This window comes from Lycorma delicatula, chromosome 13 (assembly GCF_047948215.1).
Source record: "Lycorma delicatula isolate Av1 chromosome 13, ASM4794821v1, whole genome shotgun sequence".
Lineage (NCBI taxonomy): Eukaryota > Metazoa > Arthropoda > Insecta > Hemiptera > Fulgoridae > Lycorma > Lycorma delicatula.
The window spans coordinates 13,282,185-13,305,323 of NC_134467.1; the positions used below are offsets into that span (position 1 = coordinate 13,282,185).

The window sequence follows — 23,139 nt, forward strand, 5'->3', positions numbered from 1 at the left end:
TTTGAAACACCTGTGATTAGTAAGGAACCGGGTCTACTCTTTCCCCAGTTCCCGTGTTTGTGGTCCAGCCTGTGCACCAATCCTTCCCATTTTGCCAGACCACTTATCTGTCATCGACTGATCCCATCACTCCTATCTGCATACAAACAGATTTCTATGCTTCCAAGTTACTTGCTCCCCTTTACATCTTCTTCCGCTTTTGAATGAGGATATCCAAAGCCGCAAGTCCAGCCGCTGTAATACTTAGAGTAGACCTACGGGGCTCCATGGGTCAAAAAATCTGGGTCCCGTTTGTCTGCATCATCTAAATTCACACACTGTTTGACTCCTCTTATATACTGTAGGATACGACTGGAAATTACTGTGACCCATAATTTGGCTGAAAATCCCATCATAGAATAAATATGTTCGCTGCTATAATTGCAAACAATCAGACAAAATCAGTTCTGCCAAATATGGCACGGCTATTCTTAAGAATAACAAGCATCCGATGCCAAACTTGGAATGAGAATGAGGAATGAAGCGGTTTCCTGTTGCCTTCTTCACAGAGTTTAACATACAGTTGCATACCAGCATGCCAAGACCATTACAATTAAAGAAAGCAACCATGATTACTGCTAATTAAAAACAGAGTCATAAGTAAAAGAGTGAATAAACAAATTAACATACCACTTTCTATAGAAATGTTAATACTTCAAAATCTTACTTCAATAATAATAATAATAATGATAGAAAAAATGTATAGCAATATATTTAAGTCTTTTGGATTTAAATTTATTTTTTTATTTTTGAAAAAATCATTTTATTGTGTTAATAATAAATAGTAATCTTGTTTAAATTTGTTTAGATAAGACATATGACGACTGAAATATTTAGTTACCGACCTTCCTTTAAATAACATCTTTATTTTATCCTGTTTTGTATGATGTGGTGGACAATTCAGGTAGAGATTTAGATTGTACAAATTTCAAAATCCAGTTAAATATTTTGTGTATTCAAATTTAGTACAGTATATATAAAAAAATTCAGACTATTCAACATTTGTGTTTGTTGATCGACTTCAAACAATGTTTAAATCACAGTTTTCTTCATAAAAAAAGAAACCGAGTCTTATTTTGACACAATAATACTTTTGCAAACTTCTTAAACAGATTATGAAAATTTTGAAACAATAACTGCATTGTTTTAAACAATCCATCAAATTCCAAGCAAAAACATTTGTACCGTTCAATTATTTATTCTTCTGATAAAGAAAATATTTATTTTTTTGTGAAGAAATGCAAGACCATAATACCATCAAAACAGTTCCTCTGTAGAAAAGGTACAGAACGATTTACAATATTGTGATTTTTTTTTTTTTTAATATGAACGTAAATGAATTCCTTTCAGGCTATCAAAATCTGACATTTACCAAATTGATTTAAGTCACAACAATGAAAGCTACTTCAAAATTAAGTAAAATATTGTTCAGAATTTTACATAATATAAGCAGCCGAGTAAAACACTTTTTCACCTTTTTTTCATACCTCTTGATTAGCATTAATTTTTAAACGGAATCAACAAATCCAAAAAATTGTAAATTTTTATAAATAAGAGGGGTAGGCTGCTGAAATAAATAATGTACACTGAAACATAACATAGAAACAAAATATCACACAGCAACAGATGAAGCCAATCTTGTAGTTTTATTCACCTATTGCTAACATTCCAAAACTCACTGACCCACAGCATTGTTCTGTCGGTTGATATTGTTATGAAGTCGAGTACACTACTATGTCAACGCGTTTGAAACATGTAGCGATTGAATTTTTAACAGCGTAAATAGTGAACACTACTGACATTTATCATCTTCTGGAGAAGAAACTTTTAATCAAAGTACTTATGAGTAGATGGGCAATAAAATTTTATATATCAGAAGCCGGTAAATTGGAGGATAATGTTTCTATTAATAGCTTCTGTTAGCTAAAAAGAAGACCATAGTAGTGTAAGATGATAAGGTACATTAACATTAATTTTAATAAATAGCAGATCAAATTTCACACATCATTTTAGTCAGCTAATGACTATGACAGAATGCATTTTACCAATTGTCTGTTCTTGATACTTTTATGATTATGACATAACTTAAGTAAATTAAATAACTAATAACTAAACAATAATAACACGCATCAATTTTTATTTTAATGTAATTTAATTTTTTTCTTTTGTTTTTAAAACAGTATTTTGCTTCGCATCTGTCCATATTTTAAGATTTATGACGTTAAAGTACATTTCATTAGACAATCGTTTTTTATGTATGCACATAAAAAATCTTATGAATCTGTATGCTGGACTCCAGTTCTCGACCTTAAAATTCTGTTTCATCTTCTTCTTTCTCACTAATCAGATTTTCATTTTTTATAGTTCATAAATTTCATCATTGTTCAACTAAGTTCAAAATCTACTAACTCATCAATAGACGTTCACCATTTATTCACATCATCTGTTTGGAATAGCAAGGTGCACCTTTACGTTTAATTTCTGTTAAACTGTTTAGGAAATCTATATCTCTGATTTAATAGTCACTTGTATTTTATATTTCATGCGTAACAATGGTATTATTTTCTGACAGCATCTTTTTCTGACATTTTTAACATTATGGATTTGAATCTTATGCTGCTGCTACATTAAACATACAAATTGATTGATTAATTAAGTCGGCTGCATTTTGTAAACTAACCTTTCCTTGCATCTTGAACTGCTCACAAAGCTATATCATTATAATTTTACAAATTCACATTATTTTTTTAAAATTGCTTTATAGTGTTACTTTCAGACATATTTTTACTAATTGCTTTTACCACTAATAACGAGCGTTTAAAAACTGGAATGCACATCTTATCTAGATTATGATAAGGAGTTTATCATAATTTATTCTCTATATATAAGTTATGTTAGTAGGTGATTTGACAAGTTATAAGTCCCTTCCAAAATCAAAATAACTACACTTATGAATAACAAGCACCCCATGGCAGGCTTACTAAGAAAAGTGAATGAAGAGTGGTTTCCTGTTGCCTATTCTATTATTTATAATAAATATATATATATAAAAAAAAAAAAACAAATGGACAAGATCATATTGTGACAGAGTAGAAGTGATTGAAGAGATGGAAAATAAACCTTGCCAAATGCAAATGATTACATCAAATTTTAATAGATTTATAAATATATGTATACATGCATGAAGTATATAAAGAATTATAAAAATATATTTCTGTTTTATAACACATTAAATTTTAAAAACTGTTTTAATCGCGAGAAATTAATTTTTAAAACTATAATTTTAATTCAATATTTACTTAAGCAAAATAAAAAGAAAATTACAGAAAGATGAAAATTAAAGAAAAAAATACATTTACAAACAAAAAGAAAACAAACCAACAAGCAACAGGAATAATAAAGAAATAGTAACCTAACCTAAAAAATTTCTTTTTTTGTTTGTTTTTGTTAAATTCTATCTTACTTGTCTCATTTGAAGGGAAGAGGACTTAGGTGGACGTCCACGCCTCTTGGTTGAGTTTTCAACTTCATTTTCTTTATCTTCCTCGTTAATGATACCACCTTCGGACCTACACCTTTCTAAATCTCTTTCTAAATCACGAATTTCATTGATACCTTCATCTTCATAATCGCTAATTACCTAATATTTGGGCAATGACAATAATACAGTGTCAATCATTTTTTATTATTAGTATTACTATTATTATAATAATTTTTTTTTTTTATAAATTTCATTGTATGATTTTTTTTTTAATAATAAAAATAAAAATTACATATACACTACTGAATGTATAATGTGATATCTCACTTATTATCCAAATTAAACAATCCAGAAATATAAAATGGTTAAAAAAACAAAAAAAGAAGTGCGATGAATTTTTGCATAATGAACAGATCAACTCCTAAATCATAAAAAAAGTAACAAATAATTTTTCATTAAAAAAAAATACATGTGCAAGAAAAAATAAAACAATGTGACTAGAACAAGATAATATCCAAACTTAAAATGAATCACAGTCCTTTTATAGTATGAATATCCACTCCTGCCATAATTACCTTCCCTATGCATTTTACTGAAAAAATAATACAGGAATTGGATTAACTTTAATATACTACAACCACCCATGAACCTGGAACACTATTTGGCAATTTAACAATTTCCTTAGTAGAGGAGTCAAATCTGCTTGCAAGTCATGGATCTGGAATGGAAAATGTTTACCTCTTTTTGTAGAAACAATTTTTAAAATAATGAAACATTTTAAAATTTATAAATGGCTCGCTTTCAAATAATATGAAAATTGTATTTCAAAGCAATCTTTTGGAGGAAATTATAACAGCATATTGTTACTGACAAAAAAGTTGTTAATCATAACCACTTTAAAAAAGTTAGGAAACTCCTTTAGTATTTAAATTGTGGATATGTAAATTTTGTATTGTTCAAGTTTATTGAGACCTTGGGTTTTTATGTGCAGAATGTACATATTCTAATTATATAATCTTTATATACAAAGTTTGATAAAATATAAAAATAATTTTTTACTGATTTACCTTTTTTTCCATGCGATGGCAGCACTTCTATCATGTATATCAACATTTTCAGCCATTTTAGATGTGTCGTCCAAATTAGACAACCGAGTAATTAGGACGTATTTTATTTCAAGAGGTAATTTATTTTGTCAGAAAATAACAGAACAAAGAATTTGCATTAAAAGTGAAATAAAGAGCAATGAACTGGGAAAGATATTACAGAAGGCTTTTGGCATGGATGTTACATCGATCACAAAGGTTTATGATTGGTTAAAATTGGTTTCAAGAATCATTTGAGACAAATGAATATGTTGAAGACACAAAATGTTCGGACATCCTAATACAACAACCGGTGAAAATACCAACAAAATGAATGACACTGCGATCAATAATCATTGAATTATTATTAGAGCAGTTGCTGAAGAGATAGGAATCTCTTATGGCTCATATGAAACAATTTTAACTGACGTTATGAAGAGAGTAGCAGCAAAATATATCCCAAAACTGTTCAATTTTCAACAGTAACATTGCAGAACAATTACTGTTAGCAGATATCACTGATAACTCATGGTGATGATACATGGGTAAAAGATCTGATCATCCAGAAAAAATCTTCCTCAAAACCAGTCCAAAAAAGCACACCAAGTTTAATCAAAGATTAAGGTTCACCTTACTGTTTTTTTCGTTTTGCAACGATGTCATCTATTTCAAATTCTTACTACAACATTGTAGTCACTAAACAGAATTACTTAGCAGTTTTACACGGTTTACATGAAGCCAAAGAAATTCTCAACTGCAGTTAAAAAATTCTTGGATTTTGCATCATGATAGCCTTCCAGCTTGCCTAAAATAACATCATATTGATGCCGTAGCCTACATATTTTCCAGAAATGGCAATCTTTTCTTGTTCCCACTTATTAAAAGAGAACATTAAAATAATGATTAGTAACAGTAGATTATAATGAAAAAAATTGCTAAGTGAAGGTAAAGACACACAAAAAAATGCTTTCAGCAAATGTTTTGAGAATTGGAAGAAATGCTGGCATAAGTGTGTCACATTTCTGGGGGACTTCAATGAGGGAGATAATATCAATATAGAAGAATAGGTAAATTCTTTTTGATAAAAATGAAAATTCTAGTTATATTTTCATTTTCATCACATCTTGTATATGTTTTGGATCTATAAGAGAATTTATAAAAGTTCCTTCTGTTGTAGTATGCAGGGTTGTAAGTGCATTTTGTATCTATGAGTAGAAGGTACATCCAGTCTGTCCAATGTAATATTTTGTGTAACCACTAGTTTAATTTTTTATACTCTTGGATTTTTGTGTTTTATTAGTTATCTGTATGATCTTGTGCATACTGTTTTTAGTTTTGAAAATAAACAGTTATTTTATTTTGAATTGAAAATATTGTAAATTTTAAACGGTAAAATCTAAGATTCTGAATTCTATTCATGACAAGTCTAATTTAAGAACACCATAATTATTAAAAGTAAAAAAAAAAAAAAAAAATACATTCATTAAAGATTTTAGTAACGTAATTTATTTCCATTAAGATACACCTAAGACAATGAAACTAAACAACTGAGTGTGAAACTTACATTACATTTTTTTAAATTAGAAAAAAATAATACTTATTATTTTTAGAAGAAAAGTTAATAATTTTTATACAGCATCAATACTAAATGTAAAAACCAATTTAATTTTTAATTTAAATAGCAAAATTTATAGCATAAAAATAAACATACATTAATATGTTATACAAGGTAACAAACAATAACAAATTACCCAATATCATTACATATAAACTATAATGCAGTGTAAACTTTTAAATCCGATGCATAAGAGGCAACTAGTCAGAATTACTGAGGTTAGTAAAATGGATAAGGAACAAATAGAAAATACTTTAAAAAAACTTACAGGGCTGAAAAACATCTATATTTCAATGGGAAGCAAGTTTATATGAAATAGTGTTTGATTCAGTGTAGAAGATAACAGAGAACCACTTCATTCTTCAATTTCCTTAGTAAGCCTGGGTATTACTTCTGACAGTGACTGTGATATTTTACCTTAGGAATTTAGGTGTTACATAAATCTTTAATCATCGGTAAGAGGAGTACTTTGTAGGGGAATCATGTTATTTTGGTTTGTACACAGGTATAAGATAATATTGAGTATTTCTTATAATGCATATTTCTAAACACACCTAAAATATAATATTATTATTCCAATTAACATTCCAAACCGCTGAAATGGCAGGCGATTATATGTACACATACAGTCAGAATCCTTCAGGTTTATCTTATTAGAAAGGTGTGTTTGCTGGATAAAAGTATAAACAAAAGAAGTTCACCCCCTTGTCTTTAATATCTATTTCCTTATTCTTGATCAGTGTATGTCGGCTAGACATTCACATTACATTAGCGTTAAGAATATGGGAATCTAATTATAGCATTTTGGTATTTACATAGGTTTGATTGGGGTGTCTACTTATAAACTTTTCTGAAGTCATAAGATCCTTATCCAATGGCTGCGATAAAATGCAAACCTATACGGTTAATCAATAAAAAAAAATTCATTACTTCTTTTAAACAGCATGAAAAATAAAATACAGGACAAAGAAAAACTGAGCTTTCCTTTTTCTTTTAATAAAAATGTTACTTCCAACATGAACTTTGTCAGAAATATATAATTCCAAAATTCATTAAACCGGTTACTTTATCCATAAACAATTACACACACATAAAAAACATGAAATTCTTCTATAGAATGATTTATTTCTAAAATATAAAATTAATGATAAAAACCTACTGCTGAGTGTTTCAATATTTTCATTTCTAATCAAAAGAAAAGTAAAAATCAGACATAAAAATCTTTAGGCCAGTATTACAAGGAAAATCAACTTCTTATATCCACACATAAAAATACCAAATAATCAAGCATTTACATGCATATATACTTACAAAGATAGGGCACATTTACTCATCATCATCATCATCATTATTATTATTATTATAATTAATATTTGGCTAGATAAATAATTTTATAAAATGAGCAGCCTTAATGATATTCTATTTTTATCCACTGATACTTTTCTTAACTTAATCTTACTTGTATAAAAACATTTATTCTAAATCAAGTAAACGTGCTTGTTTTATTACAGCTAAATTATCAAAATCAATTTTAGCAATACATCTATAACCAAGTGATGAGCCATACCGATGAATCATGATGACAGTTTATTTATTGAGCTAACATAAATGTTTACTTTTTAAAGTTTTGATTTTTCTGAAATTTGCTGCTTTTATTGACATCCAGATCAATCATTTTGAACACTGCTACACATTATACATGTGCCTGAATGTACAACTGTACCTCAATAATTAACCGCAGTAGAATGAAGTAATTGCAGTAGATTTATTGTAAAGAATGTTCTGTTAGTATAATTTACAAATCAACGCTATGAATTCATGTTGATATACAATTTAAAAAATTCTGGAATTTTTTAATAATCCTATTTATTTTAATAATCAATTGGAATAAAATAAATGTAAAGTTAGCAAGATTTTTTTAAGATACAAGGAAAATTTGAAAGAAAATAATACCCTTCCATTTGTCAACCCAGTAAAACAGCTGTTAAAACAATTTGCCCTACTTATGTGAAATTATTGATTTAATTTATCTCTTCAAAATTATCAATTTTTTTTATATAAACTTGTGCATCAGTGGTGTTAAACTGGCCTTTAGGAGTATAAATCACATTTATACATACAAACAAAAACACAAAACCATATTTCTACATTCCCATCGTAAAAACATTTTAAATTATGTTACATGTCACATATTAATCCTACAATAAATAGAAACAAAAATGATATGAAAATTGAAAACATAACTTATAACTTACCTCTTCTTTAATCTCAATCTTATCTGATATATCACCAGAACCATCGACCTACATAAACAAAAAAAATAAATAAATAAAAAATTTTAAATTTCTTTTTAATAAAATGCATTAATGAATTCATTAACCACTAATAAATCTACCAGCACGCAAAACCCAACATCGTTTAACGATCTAACCAGGTCATTAATCAGATCTTTGATGTTCAGATTTTATATTTTATTTTACGAAAATTCAATATTTATTCTATAGGAATCTCATCTTCATTGTGCTTATTATGCAGTTACCGAGCAGAAAAGAAAATATCTCAAATCGGTCAAAAAGCAACTTCCCCTTCACTGATCAAACCAAACATGCATGACCTGCCATCCTCAGCATGGACTCAACAGGGCCAAACTTACTTCCACAGAATCAATAGTGGGGGAAAAAGTAATCAAGGATAAAATAACAGATAAGTATTGAGAAAAACTAATCTACCCTCAAGACGAATATAATATAGACAAACAACTTTACTTGGAAAAAAATTCAAGCTCAGCAGATCAAGAAATTTTTCCATGCAAGTAAAAGAATACTCTGCATCAATGATTTTCTGTTTATAGATTTTAATTCACACACACGCAAAATTGCTTTTTTTCTACAAATTAAAGGCCATATGAAAACAGATTTCTATAAAAACATTGTGCCCATCTTTGGAATTGTGGGGCACTTGAATGCAAAAAACTAAACTAAAGATTGTTTGGCCAGATCTGAACTGGATGTGTTCATTGAATTCTTATTTCAGATCCTTCAATTTTCAGAATTCCAGAGGTGTTCTAGATATTGTAAAACAATATAAGAAATGCAGTTTACTGTTTCATACATAACCGCAGGGGGGTGGGGGGGGGGGTCTGGCTAAATTATTTTAATTCAATAGGATACTTCAGTATATTGCTTCAATGTACAGGCATGAAAATTTCTTTAGAAATCCTAAGCTGATTTTCAGCTGACTCTTTAACCTGAGGTAAATATGATCTGAACTTTCATAGGGTTATGAATGGGATGTGTGCGCTGGAGAGATCTGGAGTATTTCTCTGGATGGGTAGTTTGTCGTGTACCTTGTGATTCCCCCAAGAATAGGTTGTCCTTACACATTACCCATCTTCTTTACTTATCCTCAATCCATTTTCTTCATTGTTAATTCTCTGCATGCAATTCTACAACCTTGCAAGGTTTTTCATGCTGAGGAATGATACTCATACACCTGTATCATTGTTATTATTATCTGGTGTATATGGCTACAAATCAATCTGGAGGCTCCTTTCTGCCTGTTGACTGCAAATATGGCTAATTGTTGATGTACCTATCACAATACATTTTGATCTAACGCGTCCAAAAATAAAAATAGAAATATTAACTTATAATTTATCCGGGACTCAAAATTATTTTTATTGATGGATGTTGAATTACTTCATTAATTCATCACAAAAGCTTTTGAAGTTTGTACATGATTATATAGAAATGAAACTTCTAGTGGCTTGGAAAAAGTCGCTTGGATTGAGGTTGGGAGAATAGGGTGGATGTGGAAAATTTCAAAGCCACATCGCTTTGATTCCTCAACCACACTTCGAGATGAGTGTGAAGGTATTGTTGGCAAGAAGACTTTGGTGATCTTACTGTACCATTTCTTAATCAGAGCTTCACATAGTTTGTTCAGCAGTGCTCAGTAATAGACACCAGTGATGGATACTGGTGTTCTTTGGAGGTTAGATGTCAATTAACCACATGTCTCAGGTGTGGCTGACTTGAGCCTGTTCCAGATTACATGTTTACTGGTACGTTTACACTTACATTGGCCTGACAAGTGTAAACGGTATGTTTACACTTATGCTGGCCTGGCAAGCCAGCAGCAGTAATTGCATCTGCCTACACACTCATCTAGATCTGGCAGTAGCCGGAAAACTGATGGAGAAAATAAACAATCGTAAAAGTTAGTTTATTTTTTCAATATTTTTAAACAATACTTTTTTTTGAATTAATCTTTTTTGTTAAGGATCACTTTAAGATAGAAAGAAAATTTAAAACTTATCCCCACAGAGTAAGGGAGCCCCAAAATAAAAAAAAATTATTTGAAATTTGGAAATTTTGTTAATTAAATCTTATTTTGGTAATTATTATAATCAATAAGAAGGCTCCTTTGTTACTTATGTTTTTTATGAAAATAAAAATAATACTTTTAATAGCTGAATTTATGAAACCTTCCAGTGAAGCCAAAAGAGGTTCTGCAATTAAAAAGCTGTGCAAAGTATGATCGACATAGCTTGAGAAAAAGGGAGAGTTCTTACGATATTATCTACAATGGAAATTCTATCCATTTAAATAGAAAACCTATACCCTTATAATGATGATTTAAAAAAAAAAAAAATTATATAACATACTACCACTTAAATAAATAATAAGTAAAAAATAATTATAACAACCTTAGAAGACCTTTCCTCTTTCAGTGATACTTTATTTCCAGTTTTCTTATGTCCTTTAATGCTATCACCACCTCCCCCTCCACCGGTATCAACATCCATATCTAACAATTCTGTAACAAACAGAAATATAAGTAAAAATCAATTTTTTAAAAAAACAAAAAAACCAAAAAGTACTACGCATAAATTATTTAAAATCAGTTCATAATAGAAAAAACATAAAAATCCAATGCAATGTTAAAACAGCCTGAAAAAATAAAAATAACATTAACATTTTAATAATACATAAGATAAAGAAAATGCATACACGTAAATTGTTATGAAATTTATGAAAGATGTTGAAAACTGATTGAAGATGAACATGAATTGAAATGGTAGTAAAAAAAGTACAAAAATATAAAAAAATACCTGCAAATCACAAAAAATTTTTTATTAATTATTCATAAATAAAAATACAGAATAATCTGAAAAAAGTAAAATATACAAACAACCACAATAAATCTGATTTTTTTTCTTAATACATTTTTTATACATAATTTCCTCACTACTATTATCTACTTATGATTATTTAATAATAATTATATGCAACATTTAGTAATCATAAACAAAACGGCCACCTACCTAGTTATATATTTTAAACAGGCATACAATATTTTCTTCATTTCCAATTTATTCTAATAACCATTTAGCACATTTTTTCTTTTATAAATATGTATAACAATAAGCTAGTCTCGTAATTTAGCATCAATAAATAAGGGACTTCTTACAAAAACAAAAAATCCCTTACAGATTTAGAAATAAAAATTATTTAAAAAAAGGTATAGCAGGAAACAAAGAATAAGCAAAAGGAGCATAAACAATCTTAAGCTTGTCACATTTATATTCTTGTCGGCAATGCAATATTATTACATCTTGGGACACCTTCAAAAGTTGAAATGACTTTTTTCAATAAAAAAAAAATTATAATAAACTTAGGTATTTACAAAAGTAATTTGCATTAAAAACTTAAATAACCGTCGGCAGAGTAAATGAACGATGTGCAATTGTTGAGGCACAACAACAGTACAACAAACTTAACAGTTTATAAACAGATCTAAAGAAAGGAGATGATAATGCAAACAAAGAAAAAATAGTTCTTTCGCATATAGGAGCGGGTTTTGCTAGCATATATTGGAAACTACAATGACATTATACAGCAGAAGTCATACGGCTTCTAATATTAAGTAAATTAAAAATTATGTTCCAATTACTATTCACATTTACCAAACCAATAACATAATTAATTATCTTCCTGCAATATTTCAAGGTCCTTTTTTAATGTCCATTATCATTTGTAATATATTACTGTCTCGTTTAAAAAAGAATTTACTACTGAATTAAATTTTAAATAAAATAACAAGATTTTATTTTTTCCACCCTATTGTAAAACATTTATATAAAATAAAGCTTTTAAAATTATTCTTAAATTTCAACTTTTGGAAGGCACTGACTTCAAAAAGTCTAAATTTAAAGGCAAAATGAAAAGATATTTTTGAAATTTTTATTTTATTTACCTCAATTTTTCACAAACATATACTTTTTAAATCTTCCGTTTCATTTACCTGGACGTTATTTTTTGAAAATTACAAAAGAATCTTCTGGCCTAAGTTATCTGGTAGAAAACTTTTAAGGAGCCCCCCACCACCGATAAACAAAATTAAAGTTAAACAGGTAAAGAGTAAGGGCTTTTCTTGAATATAAACAAGTGGAGTAACTTAGCCTTCATCTAAAAGTTCCAAGGTTCAAATCCTTATCAAGTATAGCATTTTTTATTACACTATAAACTTCCAATTTTATTGCACGCAAGTTTCAAAGCTTGTGATTGATTAAAAAGATTGTTTTTAAAAATGTACTTGCTGAACTGAAAACCTCCTCCATTTTTTTATTCAATCTATTAAAAATTGAAAACATTTAATTTCATTTCCTCTAACTATTAATAATTTAAAAAAAAGGGAACAGCTGATACAATAATTTTAAATAAAATTCAACAAATCATGAACTATACATCATAAAATATAAACATAAATCTTTTATAAAGCAATACAGAACAAATAATAAAATAACAGATAACTTATTACACTAATTATATGGATGGAGTAAATAAATTAAATCAATAATAGCTGAAAATTTTCAAACATAAAATTATTATATAATTTAATTTAAAATCTTATTTTATAAAAATCTAGATGATAAACAGAAACAAAATGTTAATAAATTAATAATTTTTTATAATTATAACAATTATAACTAATATTACAAAAAAAGTTTAGCATTTTTAGAAAAATATATATAATACAAAAGTATGCAACGCTACCATGTTGTTGTTCACAGTTATTTTTCTTTAATGAGAACATCAATCCAACATTTTGTAATATTTTATTAATATGATAAAAATTAACTAAATAAACATTTCATAAAACTAAAACTATAATATTTAAAATTTAAAGTATAAAAAAAGTTATTACAAACATACAATTAATTTTTCTTTTTAAATATATCTTTAAAATTTATTAAAAAATATCAGAGATAAGAAAAATAATCCAAACATCATAATTTATAATAATAAAAAGCGGGATTAATTTTAATTTATATGACTGTGTAAACAAATTCAATGAGTAATTTTTTTTTAATTTTTACTAAAATAAAATTTTGTAATAAAAATCAATTCATCAAGTAACTGTTTTCTTTTTATAAATGGTGTTAATTTAAGCAAATACAACATTTTTTAATTAATGTAGATTTAAAACTCGTTTATGTGTACATGTATATATATATATTTACATATATATTTCAACAACATGATAATTAAAAATATATAAAAAAATTTAAATAATTTTTCTTTTTAATATAAATGAAAATATAAATTAATATATGTATATATTTATATAATCATTAAGTTTTTTGAAACAAAACAGCCATAACTAGGGCCAGGTGACTTGTACATTACATAAGTACTAAAAAAAAATATGTATATAAAGTATAAAGTAAATAAAAAATTGAATTAAGACAAGAAACCACTGACTGACAAGCAATATTATAATTTCATTATGTATGTATAAATATTGCAAAAAACCAATCATGATAAGAGATTATCCTCAGAATTGTACCTTCATTTAATATAAATTACATTGTTCTTATTTTTAATTAAACAAAAAAAGGAAATTTATAATTAAATCAGTATAAAAATGATAAGGCAACAATTAATACCAGCAGAATAAGATGAATTTTTATAAGCATACATTCAATAATTTTGAATATAATTATATTTTTATTAGAAGAAAAATACTATGGAAATATAAAAAAGGAGTTATAAATTTTATAAGAATTGGGAAGTTTTAATTAGATTAAAAAATGTAAAAAAAAAAATGAAAAACTGCCTAATTGAAAGGAATGTGAGAGAAAGAAATTACTATCTTGTGAATATTTAAATTATAAATGGATTTATTTTTTTTAAATGAACAACCACAACTAATATCATTTAGGAAACACAAGCAATAGAATGCCACACTGATTCACAAAATGAGAAACTAACAAAATTTTAATAAAAAAAAGGACCTAAAAATAAATTTTGAAAAATATAATACAAAAAGTAACATGGTATTAAAATGAAGGCAAATACAGTCTAGTGTTTTTATACAGTATATGAACTAGATGCGAGTAAATGTTTTAGATTTTGTAATGATTTAGATGTTGCACACAAACCAAAATCTATATGAAAATCCACTTAGTAAAAAAAAAAATTATATATAAGAAGAATGACGAATACGGAATAAGCAATAAAACAACTCAAATAAAAATTTAAGATTGAATGGAGGTAAAAAATAAAAATATAATGTTTCACTGACAATATTTTTCAAAACTACAAAAAAATTAAAATGCATACAAATTACATACACATTTCTATTGAAGAAATTAACTTAGAAAATAAATAAAGATAAGAATAGAAAGGAGCCAATGTCAATTTAAATAATAAGTTACGAGAAAGTAATATATTAGAAGGCACAAAATTTTATAATTTGCTTCACATAAAACTCCATCATTTTGTTACACATCAACCGTAAAAATCTGATTATCACTCACTATTTCAACAGGTCAAAAATAATATTCAGTGAGCAGTAAGATTTTAAAAAGGTAAACTCAAAAATTCATTTCTACTAAAACACAAAATTAAAAATGTAACGGTGTTTAACAAAAAAATTCTCTTAGAAAAAACGTTCGAACTTAATCTACAGAAAATGATTAGTACAACATTCTTAAAGAACGCGACCAGACTTCTTTCTAGTTGGATGTGAGCAAATCATTCAAACGGCACAACACATTTAGGAAGACGCAGATGGAGATCAGCTTAAGGTGTTGGAATAAGCATGGTATTTAATCTACAGCTTCTAGAAGAAATATTAATTGAAAGGTGTGAAGTGAAAAACAAAAAAAAAATAGTAACTTGCATAATCAATTATGTATCTAAGTTCGTTTGAAACTTAAAAATGGTTCATCCATTGTTTCTGTTTTATTGTTTTTTTTTTTTTTTTAGTTCATTCATGTCGTAATGACTACAGAAAATTCATAGTGCTTGTCAAATAACAGGAGAAAAGTTTTTTAGAAAAACTTATAAATTGTTCATAAAACTAATGTTTAACACACTATATCACCAGATTTATAAATAAGATAAAATTAAAACTATTCCAACTTTTAAAGAATATTTTCTATGCTTTTAGAAGTCTTTAGTAAATCTAAAACAATTACAAATAACTTATGAACATTTCAAAAATGTATTAAATAAAACCAGTAGAGAGTAACCAGATGAGAAAAAGTCTACTGTAAGTCAAAGATATGAATATCAATTCTTGTTAAAAATACAAAAAAGAATATACAGAAATGATGAACTAAGCCTACTGATAAGAAAATTCTCCTAGAAAAAAGTATCTAATCTGCAGAAAAGTTTTTATCATCAGTCAAAAGGTTATATTAACATCTGCAAAAAAGTATAATGTTAGGCACAATCTATTCAAAAAATAAAACCATTTTACTAAGAGTTAATGTACAGAGAATGATAACTACAATATATTTAAAGAACAGGACGTATTCTAATTACATGTGAGTACCATCCAAATTTCACAAGACATTTAGGAAGACACAGGTGGAGATCAGTCTAGGCTTTCTGGAATATTGGCAATTTATTGTAACTTCTTTATATTAAAAAAAAAAAATTTTTTTAATCTTTACATGAAATGCTATGCTACAACAATCGAATACTGCAATGATGATGATGAGAATAAAAATCGAAAGTTTCTTCAAATCATCTATATAGAAAATAAATAATTAAAAAAAAAATCTTCCATATAAACAAAAAAGTTATCAAAATCAATACTTTCATGAAAAATAAAATCTGAACATACTTAAAAAAAACATATATAACTGAACTGTAGCACTGAATATAATTAAACTGTAGCATTGTAATTGTTTGATTAAAAAGAGACAACAGTCAATAGTTCACTAAAAATAATACGTTCGACTTGTATCTACATTTAAAATCACAGAAAAAATACAGCTTGAAAGAAAACTTTTACAGTGATATATAATTTGTTAATATTGACAACATTTATTATTCCATAAATAAAACTTCATGTTCTCATAGAATTATGTAATGTTAACTTACCTCATGATGATTATGATGATGATGTTTAATTACGTACAATTAATAACAATATCTCCAAGTTCTTAAACTTCATTTCATTTTAAATCGAAAAAATATGGTGTTGATAAAAAATTTGTGAATTTAGTCTAGAAATATTTTTAACTTACCCTATTTAAATTGATTTCCATATTTTTGAAGAAATATCTGCACGATATCAACAATATAAGAGCTTCAACTACACTGAGAATTGTTTTCTTGAAAATATTTAAGCATTTCTTAATATTTGATAATTTTTATAAAAATAACTATTCACCTTCAATTTAACATTTGAGAACAAGGAAATATGATACGGTGCTTAGAGATAACTGTGCATGAAAAACTATTCCGAGATTATTTCCAATTAAGAACCAGTAGGGGGGAGGATGAATTTGGCAGCAATAAAATGCACATAAAATTTTCCTTACATTTCATCTAGAAAACTCTGAAAATGATCCAAACTATGTCATATGTCATGGAATCCATCGTTAAAGCATGATGATGAATGCTTGAATGAAAATTCTGAACAACAAAGTTGTTCAGAATTTTCATTCTGAAAAAATATGAATTTAACAAAAAATTATTTAACAAATTTATTTAACGTTATTTTTTGTTAAATTTATTTAACAAAAAATATGAAAAAACATATTTTTTGTTAAATAGCAAATCGTTAAATACAATCATTAAAACACCCGTCATTAAAACAAAACATAGAATCAGAGGCAAAAATAATTTAAAAATATATTATGGTCCCTGAAATTAAAAAGGTGCAATCACAAATATCCATATTACATTAATGAATTTTCAATAACTTAACGTTGATAAAAATTGGTAAATGATGTAAGATAGTGTTTAATGTAAAAGAAATTTAATAACATCTATAATTTTTCAATACATACCGGGCAATTACATTCAATATTTTAAAAACTTCTTATTTAAACTAATAAAAATAAATATATGCTTTAATCAGATCATTAATATAATTAAAAAAGGGTACTAGGAAAATTAACAATATGACTGTTACTTACAATTTTCCAAAATAATTTATAATACACATTATACACTTTCACTAATCATTCCAAGCCCTTAGGAGAACATCATTACTTGTAAAATGCCTCCTCCCTTTCAGTCTGTTCTTCACTTCGGGGAACAGCACAAAGTCACACAGATCAAGGTCCATAACTGTAGAGACTGTAGGAGAAGTACTCTAACAGTTTTATTCCACTGCTGATCAAAAATTCAGAGCAAACTTTGGAGCATTATGGTGGTGAAGATACCAATGTCAATCTTTGAGTTTGGGCAGAGCTTTCTGAGAGCTTTGATAACTTTAGGCAGACATTCCTCAGTATACCACTTTCCTGTAACTATCTTTCGAGTTTCAAACACAACTCGATCTAAAATTCCTCTGGCATTAAAAATTACAGCTACCATTCTTTTTTTCACTAATCTGGATTTTTTAACAGCCACAGGGGGAGCCTCATCTTCAAACACCCACAGCTTACTCTGAGCCTTGATCAAGACATCAAAATAGTACAGCTAAGTTTCATCACCTGTTATAATACAGTTCACATAAGGAGATTTCCCATTTTCAGCATTTCAGGCACCATTAACACATCATGATGAACATTTGTTCATCGATCAAGTTAAGCAGCACTCAAAGAGTATAAAGCTTTCTAACTTGAAGATGATTTTGCAGAATAGCCCGAATTGCTGCAATGTTTCCTCAGTCACAAGACGAAGACAGCTGACTTGGCCTTGAACAATCCTCAAGGCCAAAATTTTCTCTCTCTAAACTCTGAATATTGATGTACAATGAAGATAATACTCTACAAGCGCAGGAGCCATTTCCTTTAAACACTAATCCAGTGGTCTTCAAAGCGGGGTACACAAAGTGATACTTGGGGGGTATGCCAAAGAATAGGTTCATGATCACTTGTGAGTGTATGATCGTGTATCACGTGAGCGCAAGGTTTTCTCATTGCTACTGTTTCTGGTTTCACTAGCATCTGGGGAACTCAACATCATAAATATATCGGCTTTAAAGCGCATGCGCATGTAAGAAACTGCTATCTTCATGTGCATGTGCTTTAAAGCCAGTGTATTTGTAACACTGAGCTTTCCAGATGCTAGTGTCTGGTTTCATGTCCTGGCTGCTCAGTGTGCCATAGTGCAAGTGGCTGGTAGGTCATGCATCTATATCATCATTGAAAAAAATTTTATGAACAGTATGGAACAAATATAGATAACGGTGTGTATTATAATAACTCATTATTTGATTCTTAAATGCTATTTTTTATAAACTATTCGTAAAATGGATAAACGGTTAAAACAAACTGCCCGAAAAGAAACCACGGATTGAAGATTGTACTGATAGGGCTTTTACTTCTGGTGCGCAACAAGTAAGTAATAGTGTTGATACTGATACTGATGGTTCAAGTTCATTAGCAAGATACCAAGAGATAAAAATATTAACGATATGGCGTATATAAAAAAGTTATACCAGAAAGTTCAAAATTATCAAGCAAACTAGTTAACATTTGGATTTACATCAAAGGTAGCACCAATGAATCAAGATTCATTGTGTATTCTGTGTATCCTACATGTGTATTATATTATCAGATGCTATATAATGTTTATATGAAGCCATCGATGTTAAAAAGGTAATTAAAAACTAAACATCCTGAAGATGAACACAAACCACTGCAATTTTTTTAATAACATTTAAAAGCATGCAATACTCAAGCTAGCCATTTAAAAAAAATTGTTACACTTAATGATAAATGTTGAGAAACCTCTCATGAGGTTTCTTTTTTAATAGCAAAAGATAATAAGGCCACACATCATTGGCGGAACACTTGTTCTTCCGGCTCCAATAAAAATGGTGTAAATAATTCATAGGGAAGATTATGCTAAGAAACTAAAATGTATTTCCTTATCAGCAAATATGTTGCTAGGCATATAGAAATTATTGCTGATAATTTAAAGAAAAAATTATAAAAATAAATTTCTCAATGTGGAAAATTTGCTATACAACTAGATGAAAGCATAGATATCACTAATTTTTGCTCGGTTAATGGTATTTATTAGATATTTTTTTAATGAATTGCACAAAGAACTAATTTTTTGTAAGCCAACAGGGAAAGACATTTTTTCAACAGTAAATAATTTCTTTGTTACAAATAACATTTTATGGGAAACTGTGTTAAGTGTAACCTGTGATGGAAAGGCTGATTTCTGAAACAAAAAAAGGATTCAAGGTAAAGGTAATTGAAATAGCACACCACATGAAATTCATACATTGTATTATCTATTGGCAAGCTATTGCAGCAAAGAAATTGGAGCCAGAAATACATTGTTTGCTGTAGGATGTTATCAGCGTAGTTAATTTTGCAAAAATAACACCCTTGAATAGTAAAATATTTTTTATAATGCATACGAAAATGGGTAGTAGCCATGAAAATCTTATGTACCACACAGAAGTTCACTGGTTATCTCGTGGGAAAGTGCTAAAAAGATTTGTTGAACCGAAAAATGAATTACGCATTCTTCTTTTGGACAAAGAGAGTTAAAAATGTGCCTGCTTTTCAGTGTCAATAAGTGGCTGTTGATACTAAGTTACTTAGCTGATATTTTTGAGAAAATAAACGTGCTCAATTTCTCTTCATGAAAAAGGTAAAATTTTAACAATGACCGAGAAAGTAACTGCAATTCAAAAGAAAATTGTGATGTGGAGGGAGTATTTAGAAAAGGGATCTTTAGTAATGTTTTCATCGTTGTGTGATTTTGCTTCTGAAAATGAAATAAATGAGGAAAAAATTTATTTCTTAACAACTTTATTTCTAAGTCTTATCTACAAATTTTAAACATTTTGGAGACGGAACTTTGTAAACTAATTACAGATATCCCTAGTATTAAAACAAAGTTTCAATAGGTCATGAACCCATTTACTGAAGATGTAAAAATAGATAATCTTTTGATTGCAGCTCAAGAAACAGTTAATTGACATAAGAGAAAGAACATTACAGTCTAAATTTAAAGGAAAATCTTCATAAATGGTGGATGGAAATGAAAACCGAATATCCATATTTAGTAAGTACAGCAATGAATGCAATCTTATCTACATATCTGTGTGAAGTAGTGTTTTCTGCAATGACAAGTAAAACCAAATACAGAAATAAATTAAGAATTAGAATCAGATCTTTGAATTGTATTATCAGAGGGCATCAAACCAAATTTTTCCGATATTACTAAACAAATACAACCACATTGCTCACATTAAATTCTAATCAAAATGTAAATTTGTAATTTAATTTAAACGTATGTATATTTTTTCAAATAAATAAATAATTTGATTTTTGACTACATACACACAAATATATACACATTACATTACATGGGGTACAACTTATAATTATTTTCATCTTAAGGGTATGTGATCAAAAATGTTTGGAGACTGCTGTATTAATCAACACCTAACCCACAAGCAAAATTGTCTGGTATTCAGTTTTCGACCATGATGACATCACTGCCTCTTTTCAATGATACAACTAAAAAGCAAATAACACTGAGATAGTGACTATAGTAGCTAGTTCAGGTTGAGAACTGTCTAAACACGAGCTAACTTCTAACCATTTGTGATGATCTGTTCCGTCCTATTGCACGACTTTCCTAGTGTTCTTTTTACATTGTTAAGGATTATAGATCATATCACAAACAATAGGTGTGCAATTCCATGGATATAAGAAAAGAAGGAATTATTCTAACATTTGCCTGGATAGATTAAAGGGAACCATGACAAACCTTGCTAAGAGTATCATTTAAAAAAAGTAAAAAAAAAAGTAGTTATAGTTCACATAATAATAAAAATAATCTTATAAAATAAGTGTGCATCTATACAAAGACTCAAAAAAAATTTAATGATGTCAATTTCTGAATAACTTGGCATATGTATTTTTTATACCATGTAATATATATTACACAGACTAAGTAAAAAAAAAAAAAAGGTTTATCTAATTACTATCATTAAAAAAAACTTTTCAACAGAATAATTTTACTTCTAAAAAATGAAATTTTTAAATTTAAATCTTTAATTACAATATTTTATTTTTCTTTAATTAAAATTTTTTCATTTAAATCTTTTAAATTTTATATCGTAAAGTAATTTATTAATAAAATAAACTGAAGCAAGGTAACTTTTCACAGGATGATAAAATAAGAGATCTCCTTTGGTTTCACTGTATAAACTGTCACATTACACTATTTATCTTACATCTATGATGTGTATAAAGAATGTTAGAATCACCAGAGTTACTTTCTCTGAAAGTAACAATATTTCCTTAAACAGGCAGTGCTTTTATGAAGATGTTGTTTGTAGGACTCATTATCAATGCGTTTCAGTGAGCTTTTCATGCTAATTTGTAATAATATATTTGGTCTAATGAAAGAAGCCATGGGAAACAACTTTTCCTAACAAACATGACGCATATTTATTGTTGTTAAAATCTTGTGAAATTGAAGTTTTAACCTACTCCACACCACCCACCATACTCACCAAATTTGGTGCCCTCTGATTTTCAATTCTTTTCACAATTAAAGAAAAACGTTAAGGGTATTCAATTCATCATGTACGATGAACTGAGGAAACAGTGAGCTCATTGATCAATGAAAGATCACCAGCGTTTATCATTGCCAGAATGAGAAAACTGGTTCATCGTGAGAAAATAAATATAAGGTTTAGTAGCAAATAAAATGTATTTTTATGTAATATTCATTTCATTTGACTATATCTTTTCATTTGTAAGTTATGAGAGACTGCATTACACTTCAACCACCCATCGCAATAAAAAAATGTGTTTTGTCCATTCTAAATAGTGTCATCAAAGCAAAATTTTGACCACCTACTTTTTGAAACTATTATAACTGAAATTATTAATTTTATTTATTTTTAACTTTATCAATACTCATCAGAATCTTATTTAAATGATTTTTTCAAAATTTTCTTTATAGTTAAAATACATCACTTCTACAAACAATTCATACTGCTTAATTGCAATTATGCAAAAAAGTACATATTTCATAAATTTCATTCCAACATTTTGGTCACCGTTTCAGCAAACAATTCGCTATGAGTTTTGTTTTTCACACAAATTATTATCGAATTGTAAATATCTGAATGAAAATTACATTTACTATCATCACCTAGATTTATTAAATTGCTTCTGAAAACCTTCCAGCACATCAGCACTTACTGTAACACTAATCGTTCTAGTTTAATTAAAAAACAATCTCATTTAATTAGTTCTGGGCAAAACTCAGATGTTCAAACCCAAGGCAGCTAATTCTTTGACAATTTTATCAGCCCCTCTTCCTTCATTTAAATCATTTCCTAAACTTTGATTCCTTTTTCACCTCATAAGTGACAAGTAATAGGAAATTGCAACCACCTCTTTAATACTATGTGATACTGATCAGGATAGCTTATTCTTTAAAAAATTTTAAATGAGG

General features: G+C 27.9%; 1 protein-coding gene across 9 annotated transcripts in view; it reads right to left on the reverse strand.

The window, feature by feature from the left end:
- Positions 1–23,139, reverse strand: part of Chro (chromodomain-containing protein chromator) — a 137,401-nt gene that overhangs the window by 53,986 nt on the left and 60,276 nt on the right. For 8 of the 9 annotated variants that reach the window (XM_075381143.1, XM_075381140.1, XM_075381146.1 and 5 more), the window contains 3 exons: positions 10,929–11,038; positions 8,476–8,523; positions 3,503–3,679 (listed from right to left, as the gene is read on the reverse strand). In XM_075381143.1, the coding sequence (XP_075237258.1) occupies positions 3,503–3,679; positions 8,476–8,523; positions 10,929–11,038 (335 nt within the window). The remainder of the gene's footprint in view (positions 1–3,502; positions 3,680–8,475; positions 8,524–10,928; positions 11,039–23,139) is intronic. The other variant, XM_075381147.1, reaches the window with a different exon arrangement.